The sequence below is a fragment of the Perissodus microlepis genome, chromosome 20, assembly GCF_051167445.1.
Source record: "Perissodus microlepis isolate ML-2025 ecotype Zambia chromosome 20, ASM5116744v1, whole genome shotgun sequence".
NCBI classification, from domain to species: domain Eukaryota; kingdom Metazoa; phylum Chordata; class Actinopteri; order Cichliformes; family Cichlidae; genus Perissodus; species Perissodus microlepis.
The window spans coordinates 26,634,175-26,649,686 of NC_140480.1; the positions used below are offsets into that span (position 1 = coordinate 26,634,175).

The following is a 15,512-nucleotide window of genomic DNA, read 5'->3' on the forward strand; positions in this document are numbered from 1 at the left end:
AGGTGGTGATGTGCAAGAAGATGTAGTCCATTACTCATGCTGGAGGGTCAGACAACACACACTCAGGACTTCTCCGACAGGAAAAAAGAAGTTAAATGGATCAAGAGAAAATGTCATTTTCCATCAAATGCCACAAAGATCTATAAACAGAAAAGAACAGAAAAGGTGCTTAAAAATGCATCGTAACTGAAGATACAGCAGCAACAACCCAGAAGAACGTGATAATAACACATAAAATTCTCTCATACTAACAAAATCAAAGCCTGACTCCTGCTAGGACGGATGATCACATAAACGCTGAACCCCTGCTTGTGTATTCCACATTTTGTTATTACAATTTTACATTTTACTTATTCGTGTTGCACTCAGTGTTTTGAGTCTCTTAAAATTAGTTTTATGCTGTAAATACAGAACATGTATTACTCACACAAACGTACAATGCAGATCCACGCTAAGTGTCGGCAGTTACACAGCTGATTCCAGGACGGGACAGCGTGACAAAACTTGAACAAGGACCGCTATACTAGCCCTGCCCGGCTGTTTGATATCGGCTATAAGTGTCCTGCACCTCGGCCACACGCTAACGACAGAAACGTGGGGAGTAGCATAACAGAGCACAGTACCTTTGCTGTCGTCTTCTGGCAGACGGCTGGAAGTGAATGAATGTGTGATGCGGACTACACTGAAGATGAATGGATGGTGCGCTGCCTAGCAACCAAACGACCAATGGGCTATTTGGTGCAAGAAAATTTGTAGGAGAAAATACACTCACGGCACACTTTACCTACAAGTACACCTTGTAGGTACTGCCTTAATTCACTCCTCAGAGATTTTGGTGCACACTGAATCTCTTCCAGAGTTTCACCACATGCCAAAGGTGCTTTGTTGGATTGAGATCCGGTCATTTGAGCACATCGAACAACTTAACCCGATTTTAGTTGATTGAGTTTTGTGGCATAGTGTGTTTGTCCTGCTGGAAGCAGCCATCAAAGAATGGGTACACTTTGTCATCGTTAAAATCACATCTAAACCCTTTCCACCTTCATGACACCAGCATACAGCATGTATCCTGCTCCTTGTCGGTCTGTAGGACACACCCCGAAGTCTATATAACTCCACCTCTTTAGCCTGGCAGACCTCTTACCTCGTTACCACAAGGCTGAGAAGAAAGAGCCTGTAAGTTAAGGAGACTCTGCTGAACCTTTTAAGTGATTACCGTGCAATGTAAAGAGATAGTTTCTCACTTGAATGCATGGTTGTGTTACACTGGATCACCGTACTGTTAATTAAAAAAAATTGAATGCATTTGTGGCATAAATGTTCCTCATTTACTGAATCACTTCAGTAGCAGGATAGCACTTCTTAGTTGTCATTTTCTGTTTCATTCTTGTTTGAATCAATAGAAAGAATCCATCTATTTGTTAAATCTACCAAATTATAATCTTTGGAACTGCCGTCTGTGTTTAAATGGGCACACTACATTGAATGTTTTCTGTGCCAGCACAACCAACTTCAATGTTTTTTCATTCATAAAGGGGTGGACATGCTCAGCAGCTGCACTCAGGTAGGCTGTGTAATTCAAATGACACACAGGGCACAAAAAATGTGCAAAAAAAAATAAATAAATAATCCCCCACACCACTAGCACCAGCTTGAACTTTTACAAGGGAGGATTGAGCCAAGTTTCATGTTTGTGTGGTTTTTTTTATACCAAATTCTGATCCTAGCATCTAAATATTGCAGCAATTTCTTCACACCACACAACATTTTTTTTTAATCTTCTATTGTCCAATTTTGGTGAGCAGCTATAGCCTATTTTCTTCAAGGCTGGATACTTTAAGTGTTCAGAAATGCTTCTCTGCATACTTTGAGTGGAGTAAGTTGTTATCTGAGTTACTGTTACCTTTCGCAGTTTAGGATTTCTTCTCTGACGTCTGACATCAAAAAGCCTTCTTCTGTCAGAGACCTGCCGCTCACTGGATATTTTCCTCTATCATTCTCTGCAAACCCTGGACATGGTTGTGTGGGAAAATCCTAGTAACAGTTTCTAAAATAATCAAACTTTTCTTTTCTGGCACCAACAATCATTCAACAGTCACTTAAATCATTTTTCTTCCTTCTTCTGATGCTTGGTTTGAACTTCAGCGAGTCATCTCTTTTTAATAGCTATGCATTATTATTACAATATACAAATTGCACAAAAAGTTCAAAATCAGTAGTTCATTTTCCATGTCTACCTATTAAAAAAAGTAAATTCATGCAGTTGCAATAGAGTGGAATTTATGCGAGCATGATACATCAAAGGCGCAATGACGAGCTTAATAGAGAAAGAACTGTTACTTTCATATAGAGCCAACCACCACCGGGCAACCCAACACCTTAATAAAACAGTAAAGAGTGCTGAACCTGCATCGGACACAGCAGGAGCATTTGTTGGATTATAGGAAAGTATCTGACAAAGTGAAAGCAACAAGGAGCTTTTAAGTCCACACATGGTAAATGTGCTGTCAAAAGTGTTTTGTATGACAAAAGAGTGAAGAACAAGTCACATGACAGAGTGCTTTGTGTAGAGATAAATACAGGAGTGCTTTGAACTTCTGATTTGCCCCTTTATGTCCGAAACAAAGCTCGAAACCCACTGGTAGAGAATACAAAGAGCTTAATAAAATAACACCATCAATAAAACTTGTAGTTCTTTATTTGTTTAAATTGTGCGGCGTAGCATTGTATTGAAAGACTTCCACAGTTAGCTACAGGAAGAAACCACAGTGTCTGTTGATCTTTTAACGCAAGGTATTTAAATGCTCTCTGGACATGAGCTACATACACGGCACCCTCCAGGGGATTTACGGGGAAAGTGCTCACTATTTTGAACAAAAGAACTGCGCCCTTCGGGGTGAGCTGTGCAGCCTCTCCTTACATTAAAAGGAAACCCTGCTAGGTAAGACATCCTCAGGCTATCAAGTGTTTGCCAGGCTTTAAAAAACATAAAATCTTATCAGTCACTTATGAGATTCTGGCTCTCATCGGATGTGAGACATCTCCTCTAGGAAAGGGGTTTTCATGCAGCCTGTGCACAGCTGGTCCATCCACAGAGGAGCTTCATGCTGCAGAGGGGTGCGGCGGGGGTAGAAAGTGTACGAGAGGTCATAATTCAAAAGACAGCTCAGAGACGTCATGTAGAGGTCTGAGAAACGACACAGGCGTCTGGAGAAGTAGGTGGGGTTGTGACACGTTCTGAAGATGCTGCCAAACTGAGGGTTGAACAGGTTCTTCGTCATCACCCTAGCATGTAAAAAAAAGTGGGATAAAAGTTATGACATTGTACATGTATGAATATGTAGTCAAAGTTATGAAATAACAAGAAGTGGTAGAAGCAAGGAGAAGTGAAAAGTCCTCAAAAAAGTAACTCTAGCTCAAGCGCTGTCATATCAAATGTTATTATCATATCTGTTCACATTTAAGGTAGGTAGAACTAATATACTTGGATGCTTTAACTGAGATATATAGTACAGCAAAAACTGAAATTTTCCATTTGAGCCAGTGTTTGTACTGTACAGACTTGTTAAACAACATCACTGGGAACACTGGGAGGTGCTTTTAAAGATTAAGACCGGGATTACGATGATAACACTCACCTGAGTTCCTCTCTTTCCTTCTGCCATTCCAGAAAAACTTGTTTAGACACGGGATCTCTGTGTGTCTAGGACATTAAAGAACAATATGAATAAATTTAGCTCTTCAAAAACATAAATATGGAGAAGAAACAATAAATTTTGTCCCTTAGATAAGTTGAGTCTGAGTTCAACAGTAGGGACAAACAACAACTAAAGTTCCAAAGTTGCCTTAACTGCAGTTTTTTGCCTCGTTTAAGCTCTTACAAACAATCCAATAACACGTTAATGGGATTGTAAGCACGTGGACTCTCACGCTGGAATCTGAACAGTTTGTTTTTTTTTTCCTTTTAACATTGTGTTCTGTCAACATGTTATCATGTGTTATCATTTCAGGTATGTGAGTGTTTGCCATGCGTGAGTGCAAGCAGAATATAATGTCCCAACAGCTCAAGGATTAACTCTCACCTGCAGGCGCTCCATCAAGCCAGTTAAAGCCTGCATCCAGGTGAGGTTCATTCCATACCGGTCTGTGCTCACCACTTTGGTTTCCTGCTCCAGTTCAGGTACGATGGCTGCTGTGCGCCAGCCATGTCTCAACATGAGGTCCTGCAACAAAAGATAAAAGCATATTGAGAAAATATGCAGCAATTTATTCTTTTTTTTTCTGCCCCTTAGAAAAACATTTGATATTTAGCGGGATGCACAACAACTGTGAGCCAACACCAACATAATTAAAGGACTTTATAACTGAAACAACAACAGCGTTTTAAAGTGCCCTGAGCATGGCAGCGCCACCCACCCACTGTTAAAACCTGCTGTTTGTGAGAGGCTGCCTATCAAAAAGACAACTGGCCAAAAGAAAAAAGCTAAAATTGCTCATTTCAAATAGAAAAGGGAACAAGAGCTGCAGTAAAGCCCCAGATATTATAAATAAGCATTGTTGTAAACTATGAACAAGCAGAATAAATGTGTGGAGCTGGAAATGAGCACAATAACTCTCTTTTAATCACTTTGACTGTCTTCTGTTTGGAAGATCCAGCAAATGTTGCCATGTTTTACTCTCTTATTTATTAGATACATGATTACAGACATATTCGCTGTTAATATGTTTATACAGTGTGCCTTTACTTTGCACAGTAACACAAAACAGTCCTCAGTTTCTGACGAAATATTGTGGTGCTCATACTGCCATCTAGTGTTTCAGATTTTCACTGCACAGTCTGCTCTGACCCCACCCAAATGCTCTCAGGACTTTCAGAGTTGTGCAATACGTGGAGACAGATGGCATCTGGCACCGTGCGCATCTCTGCACATACTCTGTACTTGTGTATCTTTCAAATGATGTGAACCATCAAAGCTAAAAAAAAAAAAAAATCTCACTTTGCTAAATCGCACACCAAGGACGTCAAATGAAGCCACACAGGAAAATTCCTGCTGATCCCTATATCACAAAAGGTTAGTCACCATGCAGAACACTGACTCGGCAATTCATCATGATGAGATCACCGTGCTCGGATACTCACAGCCAAGTCGCTATAAAGATGATCTCCAAAGTACAGAACTTTTGATCCTCGCCACCCTGTCAGTCTGAGGAAGTCAAATAGGTTTCCCTGAAACAATAAAATCAACCACATACTCATTAGACACTCAGAACACAACAAGTAAAAACATACAGACTTTTCAACGTGTAAAAACCACAGCAGTTAAATAAATCAAATGCCACAAAGGCAAATGAACAATTTTTTCATTACAGACCTGTTTGTAAATCTGTCCTTTGTCCAAACTCTTGATTTTTTCCCACCGAAGGTCACCGTTACCATCCAAGCGCCTGAAAGGTCTGTAAGAGCAACGGTTTTGGAGATTGTTAAACAGGAGCACTGAAATGACTGCGCCTTATCTCATGAGAGGGATGCCGGCGCACATTCACCACACTGAAAAACTACAAGGAGTTACTCACTTGATACAGTCGGTGAAGAAGTGAGGTTTGTCTGCCTGCACGATGACCACATCAAAAAAGTCTCTCCAGTTTTTCCCCACCATGTGCGTCATTCCTCTATCGCTGCACACAGACAAGAAGCAGAAATGTAACAGCGCCGAGGTGTTTATCTTTGTATTAGGACAGAGTGCACTACTGCAGACGTGGACTCCATCAAGTCGCTCACACTTACACAAAGCTGAAGGGACTGTTGGTTATGAGGAAAAGTTTCTTTCCGTTGCTGGCCAATTGATGCAAAACAGCATCCGTCTCGTCCCCTCTGAGAATGAATTTATCTGTAAAGCGAAGAAAAACAAAAATTAATTGAACTGCCGGTGTTTGTGTAGCAGGGCGCAGACAAAATCGAAAGACATGAAAGGAGTTCTTACCGAGATCGTCCATAATCCATTTGTACATGTATCCTTTGAGGTGAACCATGCCGACTGCTTCCTGTGGATTAAACGCCAATGAATGTTTTTCACAATATGTTCAGAACATTTCTTTGATCCCTACTATGAGATAAGTTTGAATTACAGTCACTTGGGAAGAAAGACCCCAATTATTTGGAAATGATTAATGACCTGTCAGTTTGCTTATTTTCAGAGGAGAAATTATGATGAAGTAGTGGGCGTGCTGTATAATTGAAAACCTTCCACCCCAGAACCAAGAGGAAAAGCTGTTATTGTTCTTCGCTCTACCAGAGAGAGTCCATTGCAAACTTTTCCGGAGCTCAGCAAATTCCTGAGCGTGCAGCTGATGAAGCACGCAACACGGATATAGTCAAAAATCCAATCTCCCAATGCTCCCTTGGTATGAGCTACAGAGTGAGGCCAGACTTTGAAACGGACATTAAAACATATCATAACTCACAGAGACGTCTTTGAAGAGGTGAACTGGATCATACTCGATGTCGTTTGTGATGAAGAAGTCATTTGCTACAGCCAAGAGAGTCATCTCAGGAATGGAGAAGATATCCATGAACTGCTTTACCTTTGGTCCCTGTGCGGAAAAAAAAATGCAAGTTAATGTTTGATTCTCACAAGATCACATTTTACCTTTATTTTGTTTAAAACAAAGCAAACAAACATTTCATGTGCCTTTTAAAGTATTTTGAACAACTTAAAAATTAAATTAAGAGCAGTTTTCAATACGAGCACTACCCAATGATGCAAAATTTATCGTCCTGTGTTTGTGTCCATTTGCGCAAGAGTTTGGCAATGCAGCAGAGTCACACAGCCAGCAGCAAGAAGCCCACCAGCAATGACAATGCAGGGAGAATACTGATTGTTGAGAAGCTGGCTTACACAGGAAAGGGAAGAACAGCAGAGTCTCTCAAAAAGAGGAAGACACACACACAAAAAAGTATGCGTAAGAAGAACACAATGTCTGTACAGGACAATTTGCACTGTTTAATGCTCTGTTTCACTTCATTGCAGAGTTCTTCCCTCATTATGACGTCTGTCCTAAGCTATTGTACAATTAACATAACAAATGAGTACAGCCATGTTACTGGTTGTCCCACATTTTTGACACTGTCCCCAAGTGACAAACATCTACTCATTTCAATCAATCTATAAATCTCATAAACGCACATTTTATTCACAGGAGAACGCAGAAAACAGCCAAAAATTGCCATTTAAAGAAAGCAGAAGATTTAGTTCATTTTGAATTTGATGGCACCAAACGTCTCAAAAATGTCAAGACAGGGCTGTGTTTACTTCTGCGTAACATCCCCTCTTCTTTTAAACAGTTTGGGAACTGACAAGACCAGTTGCTGGATTTTTGCTGTCTTATTCTTGTCTGATATATGAGTCTAGCTGCTCAAAAGTCCTGCTTCTGTGGTGTTTTATTTTTCTTACGATGGTAAGTCAAATGTTTTCAGATGGTAAAAAGTCTGGACTGCAGGTAGGCCGGTTCAGCTCCCAGAGTCTTCTACTACAAAGCCATGCTGGTAAATCGATGCAGTATACATCTTGCTGAATAATGCAAGAATTCTAAATTTTGATTCATCTGACCCCAGAACAGTTTGGCCCGAAAAGGACAGCAATGATTCTGAATCATGTTCGCATATGGCTTCTTTTAACCTGCATTTGTGGATGGTACAGTGAACTGAGTTCACCGACAATGATTTCTGGAAGTGTTCGTGAGTCCATGCACTGATTTCCAATTGTAGAATCATGCCTGTTTTTAATGCAGTGCGGCCTGAGGCTCTGAACATCATGGGCATCCGATATTGATTTTTAGCCTCGTCCCTCACGCACAAAGACGTATCCATATTCTTTGAATCTTTTGTTATCATGCACTGTAGATGAAATTGTTACCGACCTGTTGAAAGTTAACCTAATTAACTGCAAAACACTCCTCTAGCTGTTCCTCCTCTAGTTTTTCAGCTTTTTGAGATGTGGTGCTGCTATTAAATTCAAAAGGAGACAATTTTTATTTCTTAAAATGGTACATTTTATCAGTTTAAACATTGGATATCATTCTATATTGAAACAAATATGGGTTTAAAAGTCCTGTGTAGGACCAACTAACTTAGTACCAAGCTGGTACCTTAAGAGAGTCCAACTGCACCAAATGAGATTAGAGACCTATTTTGGACAGGATTGTTACAGATGGAAAGAGGCACTGTTCCTGCTGCAGGAGACCACTTAAAAGGTTCAATCGGGCGAAAATGATTGGAGTCTGATTCAAAACATTCAGAGCCCAAATTGCTCCTAATGGGCAAACATTTAGTCAGTTTAAAGCTTGGTGACTCCCAGACCCAGCAGAGCTTTCTAATTTCCCTGCCTTAACGAGTACAGAACTAAAAAAACAATAAAGTGCAGACACAGAGTTCTCATAATCAGCTCTTTTGGGACTGGAACATTGCCTTCCAACCGATTCATGACAACAATGGAAGAAATGAGATTACAAAATTCACCATTTGGTTCTTATGTAATGCTAAAGCCGTACAAAACCCCAACATTTGGTAAATCTGTGTACAGCAACAGATTAAATCCCAAATTCCTTGTTTGAGGAGGTCCAAATAAAACTGTAATATTTTGCTGATCCGGCAGTACTTAGGCTTTCACGTCTGTGCCAAAACAAACCCATGTTCCACAGAGAGTAAATGTACAAAAACAAATCTGGAGGCAAAGTGCAAGAACTGTGGTAAATGTAAAACAGTTCTCCACTAAACTCTGATTTAAAGTTATTGGACTACTGAACTAATGTGATTAATAGGGAGTGTCTAGTTGGAGTGTTTTAACTTTAAAATCAATATATATTCCTTAATCTCCTGAAACCTAAGCTGTTGTTTTGAGTGCTTTTTAAATTCTCCTAGCTATTTGGGATTAGTTTGACATGATAAGGATCAAAAATAAACATCAACTTTGAACAGAAAGTCACCAAAAACAAAAAACAAACATGCCCTGATTTGGCTTCATTTTACATCATAACACAGCAAAAGTCAAAGCCAGACTGTAATGTCCCCCATATGAGGACGGGGGTCTCAGGAGGTTAAATTATTTTTTTAGGTTTCTTCTGCAAAATAAAATAAAAAAAAAAAAAAAAGAAGAAGAAATTTTTACCTTTCCATAGAAGCCACTGTCCTGCTGCAGGGGGACATGATAGGTCCCACCAAAGAGCTGAAGGACCTCCTCATCTGGCACTGGGCTCAGACCCCTGGGAACATCAAACACAAATGAATGTACTGGGGTCTAATAACACTATCCCCCAATTCACTTAAACCATCTTTCATTTCGTACCGGTACACTGTCCCCGGCTCAATGTAATGGAAGGCGTCTATCTTCATTAAAAGACCCTACAGAGGAGCAAAAATAACAGAGTTTCACTTCATGAGCTGCACAGAGAAAATGCACAATTGTGCTCCTGCAATGGTTAAAGTGTAGTTTAAAAGATTTTACCTTTTGGATGTCATAGTGAAGGCCCCGAACAGCAAAGTTAGAAAGGTAGTCATACTTGCGAATGCCCTCGGGGTACTGTCAAACAGGACAACCAGCAGATTAAATAAGCCTGTGTTTAAAAATCAGTTTCAAAGCACACATGTTTGACACAACTGATGCAAAGCACACCTTGAAGTGTTCAATTAGGAATTCTCTGGCTTTGTTGTAGATCATTGCGTTGAGCGCATTGGAATACTGCGCCAGAGTGTAGTCATAATCGAAGCCATAGATGTCCACTTCAGCCAAGTCGACCTCGTTGTTCGCGTAAATGGTGGAGGAGTTGAGGAGGTTGCACGCACCCGGCGGGATCAGGTCTGGTGCAGGAAAGACAAACGGGGAAAGACTCATTTAAATTTGAGAATCACAGATCAAATTAACCAAACAACAATGAATAAGCAAGATTTAAGAGCGCGATATGACAGCTCATTACAGCTGACTCGTGTTTTAATTTAAAGGGAATGTGTAAACGACCCTTTCTGTAATGAAACTTGATGATTGTGCGCTTCTGCAGAGGAGAAAGAAGTAACTGCTGTTTTCGGTCCAGTTTAGCTGGCAAGCTCACGAGGTTGTGCAACGTGCATTTCGAAGATGTCAACTAGCCCTTTACTTGACTGAGCTCAGGCCGTCCCAAAAGAACATTTTGTACAATTATACCTTCTACCAACTTAACCTGGAAAAACATAACGGGCAGCACAGCATTCACTGCGCCTTTGAAAATATTCCCATATTTTATCTGCACACTATCTCGAGTACGGTCACACAGCTAACACAGGCGCACAGATTAAACACACAGTTTACATTTTGTTGCAGAGACGGACTCCAGCGCTGGCTGCAGCAGGAGCACAGGACTGAGTCACACATGACCTAAAAGTGGGGCATGGCCCCTCTGTAGTGACAGAGTTCAATGAGGGCTGCTGCTGGGAGCAGACAAAATACCTTTCTTTCTATGCCGAGTCACATTTCAAAAGACTGCATCTGACAAATTGCATTTCCAATTGAGAATGCGTGACCAGCTTTAATTAAAACCCACCATGTGGAGAACAAAAAATGTGGTTTAAACAGAGTATGTTAGTAAAAAAAACTTATATATACACACACACGTATATAAAAAGGCTTCTGGTCTTAAACACTTTTGAGTGTTTTCATTTTACACTACTTCATGTTTCTACTCCAGAACACTTAAGAGGGAGATGCTGTGTTTTGTTATTACACTACAGTTATTTGGCAGCTATACTTACTTTGTAAATCAAGATAACATTTGCAGTTAAATCGTGACGCATATTTATAGAATAAACACTCGAGAAATATATAAAAGTACTTTAAATAAACCAAACTGTGCCCACATGCAGCATTACATTGCTGTTTACATCGCTATAACAAGGCTGCATAAGAGTTCCTTTACTTTTAATACTTTATTTTGCTCATGTACTCTCCCTTCAAATGCACAGCTTACAGGTCTGCCGCAGACTGACAGTTATTCTGATTATTATTATTATTATTATTATTATTATTTTCTGCACATGCAAAGCAGGGCTGGCCCACGTGAACTAAATAAACAAAAACCAAAAAGCAAATATTATGGAGCTAACGTGCATGTCAGTGCATTTGATAACAACACAGACAACTTGTACCGACCCTAAATCCCCAAGTTCGTTTTCTCTTTTTCTTTCTTTCTTTTTTTCCATACAGTATTTTTCCATGCCTCATTTGCAGGGACCTGCTTAAACGCCCACTTGTGCCTCCTGCATGCCAAAACCGCTAATATAAATAGGACATAGATCATTTACAGAATGCATCCGATGACATACAATCAAGCTAAGAATTGTGGTTAACCGGCCCTAACCCTAAATAATGGTGAGTGCACATTTGGCTGGATAGCGGAATGCTTAGCGCAAACACATGTTTCAGAAGGACACACAAACGCACAGTGTACGTGCAGCGTTCACCAACAGCCGCTTGGGTTGTTTTCAAGAACAAATCTTGCCAAAGAGAGGAACTGACGCGTGAGCACAAATGCATCTTAAACAGGTTGCTGTGCAAAACTTTATCCTGCATGCGTGTTACACATGGCATTAATGTGCCATCTGTGGCTAAATTAGAAAGAGGATGAACGAAATCCCTAAAAGAACAAAATGTCTTCGGCGTCAACAGAGAACCATAGCGGCTGCCACGGTGACGTGCGGGATAACCGCGATATGGGGGGCCCCAGTTAGGACAAAAAAAGGGAGGGGTGGTGGGCTGGGGGGGGCCCCTCTGCTTACCGTGAACCAGCCGTTTAATGTCATTGTAGCGAGTCCAAAGGTACGAGATCTGATCCATTGGAGCTGCGGTGGATGTGAAAGAGCGTCTCCTCACACCACAGACACCAGGAGCACCCAGCGGCTCCTTGGCTCGCTTCTTGTCCCCAGCCGTGCATCTGTGAAGTGGATCGCTGGGTGACGGAGCGTCGCCAGTTGGTCTGTCCGAATCTGAGCCGCAACTTTCCTCTTTTGTCCCGTCGCGGCCCTGCTTTTTTCCTCCAGAGATCCTGCATGTGGTACAAAGTCTGTTCACTCTGGGGGATCTGGCCAGAGGAGGGGTCTTGTTTCCTCTTGCCCATAATGTACGTGTTAATGTGCCCACTGTTTTAAAAGACATTTTTACGACGCGTTATAATTACCATTCCTAAAAACCTCTGCCAGCTTGCCACTGGAAGCTGAAGCTAGCAAACAGATAAACATATACCCTCGTTTTCACTGTGGCCACGCCCCGGGGCGAGAGGCCCTCCATTTAAAGGGGAGGTACTCCGATTCCTGCAGCCAATCAGAAACGCGGAACTCTCTGTATCTGTGATCAAATTCTCATGAGAAAACATGTCAGCGTGACTTCTGTGTGTTTTCTTTAAGTTGCAGTCACATCTTGTTCTTTCGTTTGTGCTTTGCATATATGAGGTAAATGGGTGTTCTGCCACATCCTCCCTGAGAGCTGGGTATTGTTTTGGACAGTGTGCATTTTAAACTAAACGAGGTTTTGTTGTCTTGGCGGAAATTTTTACAAAAAAACAACAAAAAACAACTAAGTAAAAACCCTGCAGGAAAACGTTTTTCCGCACAAACGTGCAGCTCTATGAGTATTTTGTGTATTTTAGTTTCGTGGTGTGCGGGGATATGCCTCAATTGCATGTGCAAATGCTTCATTTATGCTCTTCCAGGGGAAAAAATGTGAGAAACTTTAGTAAAACAAACACAAAAAAGTTGCAATACATAGTATTGGATAAATGCGGCATTTATATGTGTTCTTGAAGTTTCCCCCGGACAGTTAACTGCAAAAACAAAATGCATATTTGATTTTTAAACAAACTTAGCAAACTTTCTCTTCAAAACCAGAGCATTATGACTAATCTTTTCCAAAGTCTTACATTTTAAAGAAACTTGCAACTGAAGCAATAGGATAAACATGGATACGTGTGAATATTTCCTTCTGTTCTGTTCTGGAGTTTGCAGAGACTTTTAGTGGAGCACAACAAAGGGGGGAAAAAAGGGGGAGGCCCCTCTTGTGCTTGGACTATGATGAGTCACTCTTGGACAAGTATACAGAGGCCTGCTGTAGCTTCTGTAAAGAGTGCTGTAGACCAAAAGGCCCAAACGTGAGTTAAACAGTGATGCATGGTGGTTCAGAGCTAGAGAAAAAAAAAAAAGGTTGGTGAGGAGCCTTAAGGAAAATTACAGGTTTAGCAAGATAGCGAGAGAGGTTTAGTGAATGTAGATGACAGCTTCTGTCATCGACTTCAAACATAAAGACCTCAAGTCCACTGACAACTTGCCAAATGACCTTAATGTGTTGTGTTATTGGTTTGAAAAACTAAAAAGGCAGTCTTGGCACCACCCTCTGTGACACCCACCATTCTCTCAAGCCCGGCTGCCGTTAATCTGCGCAACTCAGAGGCCCTTCCTCCCCTATCACGATAAAGACTTTATTCATTCTTATGAGTGATAAGAGCCAGTTCAAAAGGTTGGAACCCCTGTAAATACCATAAAGAGACAAGCAGTCTCTGCCTCCAGCTTATGTTGACCTGAACACTACGGTGTAGAGAGTCATGTGCAATACCTCACCAGCGCAAGGCCTCTACTATCACCCCCATCCCCAAAAAACAAAGATCACAAGACTACATCCTGACATCTGGATCAGGGTGTAACTGGAGACCTGCATATCCTTGGCTGCGTTGAGAAGGTGATTGGCTGCAATCTGCCACCGCTGCTTGACCTGTGAGCGCCCAGGACCCCGAGGCAAACAGGAAGGATTGCTGTTTTCCACTCCCACCTTAACATACACTTTCTGAAGACTTCTGCATTCCATCCAGATAAAAACGCCACACTGTTCACACATAAGCTGATTAACTGTGCTTATTACTTTTTACTTTAATGCAAAATGGTAACTGAACACCACAAAAACCAGAACGCAACGCAAAAAACAGTTCATGTGTGGTTTAAAGACACTGTTGCTCCAAAACCAGAGGAATTCAAAAAAGGGCCACAAAAATGAAGAGAAGAAAAAGCCATATTGACAACAAGAGAAATCTTGGGAAGCACTTGGATTAAGCAAGTGCAGAAAGTGACAGGATTAAATTTGCGTTCTCTCATTCCTCTATTACATAACCTCTGTGTGTGAGCTTAAGTACTGACATCCTGGACCCTGTTTATCATTTAATCTCTATATTTATTTGCCTTATTTCTCTCTCAGAACACATGCGCTGCTTGCTTTCCTGTATAGATTTTCTATATAAACAGCCTCTTTATTTGTCCTAACTTCTCACACACAGTTCTGGAAACTTGTTCTGCGGGTGGGCCTTGAATACACACTCCAGCTGAAAATACTGGAAAGTCTGCTGCCAAATATGCGTCTCCATCCTTGAGGAAATCATCTGTAAGAGATTAGGAAACTTGATTGTCTGTTGTTTCTAATTAGTTCTGATGAGTTCTCGATTTAAATCTGACTTACGTAACTACAGGACTACAGGTTATCCGAGTCCAAGATACATATAGTTAACTAAAAGTAAACTAAAATAAGAGGTGAACTTTAGAACTTGAGGAAAAGAAACAATATTGTATACTTACAAAACTAATCAAAATATAATGGAAGTATAAATGGAAAATGTGTTCAGGTTTTGTCTTTTTCAGTTTGGTCAAATTTGTCAATATGACAAATATATTTGTGCTGTAATTTCTCTTCAGAACCTCTTAAATCTTACCCTATATATTATGATTAACAAAAGGCTAAAACTAAAAGTGAGGTTTAGAAAACCATTTCTAAACATCCATGCATTCCTCTGTTTCCCCCCCCACTTATCTACTTTACAGTCTAAGGGGCGCTGGAGCCTATCGTAGATCTCACAGGGTGAGAGGAAGGGTAGGCACAGAGTGAACAAATCGCCAGTCTGTTGCAGGGCTAACACAGAAAGGCAATCATTTACACCTACTGAAGAATCACCAATTAATCTAACATGCATGCCCTCATGCCTTTGGGAGAAATCCTGAGTACCTGAAGGGATGGGTTCTCTCCAGGTGCAGGTACACGGAGAACACGCAAACTCCACACATGAAGGTACCTCATATATGCAAAGCTTGCCGATGGATTGAAACTCACGGCTTTCTCTCTGTGAGGAAACCGTGCAAACCACTAGATAATCAAACCTATAGAAAAATAGCTACAATAGCTGTGGGTGAGAGATATTAAGTTAAATGTGTACAATTTAATTCTTTGCTTTAGTTTTAATATGATTTATGTACTATTGTGTTTTTTAATTACTCTTTTCTTGAAGATGGCTTTTACTCTAATATCTTGCTATTTTTATTAGTTTGTGTTTTCATGAAGTTGGTGTGTTTGTAGTGTGAAGTGGAGTTTCTCAACAAACTGCAGAAAAAATCTGCACAAAAGAATCATGTCCAGACCAATCCCACCACCCCCTCCTTTCCGACATTAGTCAAACTAGCCAGA

General features: G+C 40.8%; 1 protein-coding gene across 1 annotated transcript; it reads right to left on the reverse strand.

Annotated features, from left to right (window-relative positions):
* Positions 1–2,680: 2,680 nt before the first annotated feature.
* Positions 2,681–12,283, reverse strand: nt5dc2 (5'-nucleotidase domain containing 2). The gene is made up of 14 exons (XM_084918347.1): positions 11,801–12,283; positions 9,669–9,853; positions 9,501–9,575; positions 9,342–9,397; positions 9,165–9,258; positions 6,463–6,591; positions 5,982–6,042; positions 5,786–5,888; positions 5,575–5,676; positions 5,373–5,454; positions 5,141–5,227; positions 4,083–4,223; positions 3,639–3,703; positions 2,681–3,285 (listed from the first exon to the last, which is right to left on the reverse strand). Exons 1-14 carry the CDS (start codon positions 12,174–12,176, stop codon positions 3,024–3,026), a joined length of 1,818 nt encoding a protein of 605 aa, XP_084774473.1. The 5' UTR covers positions 12,177–12,283; the 3' UTR covers positions 2,681–3,023.
* Between the last annotated feature and the right edge of the window lie 3,229 nt (positions 12,284–15,512).

Bases quoted from the DNA above. Each gene is read 5' to 3' on its own strand.
- nt5dc2 (XM_084918347.1), bottom strand. From the start codon at position 12,176: ATGTCTTTTAAAACAGTGGGCACATTAACACGTACATTATGGGCAAGA. The intron at 5,228-5,372 runs GTCTGTAATGAA...TTATTGTTTCAG, and splicing joins AAGGACAGATTTACAAACAG to GGAAACCTATTTGACTTCCT. The intron at 3,286-3,638 runs GTGAGTGTTATC...TTTACATGCTAG, and splicing joins AAGGAAAGAGAGGAACTCAG to GGTGATGACGAAGAACCTGT.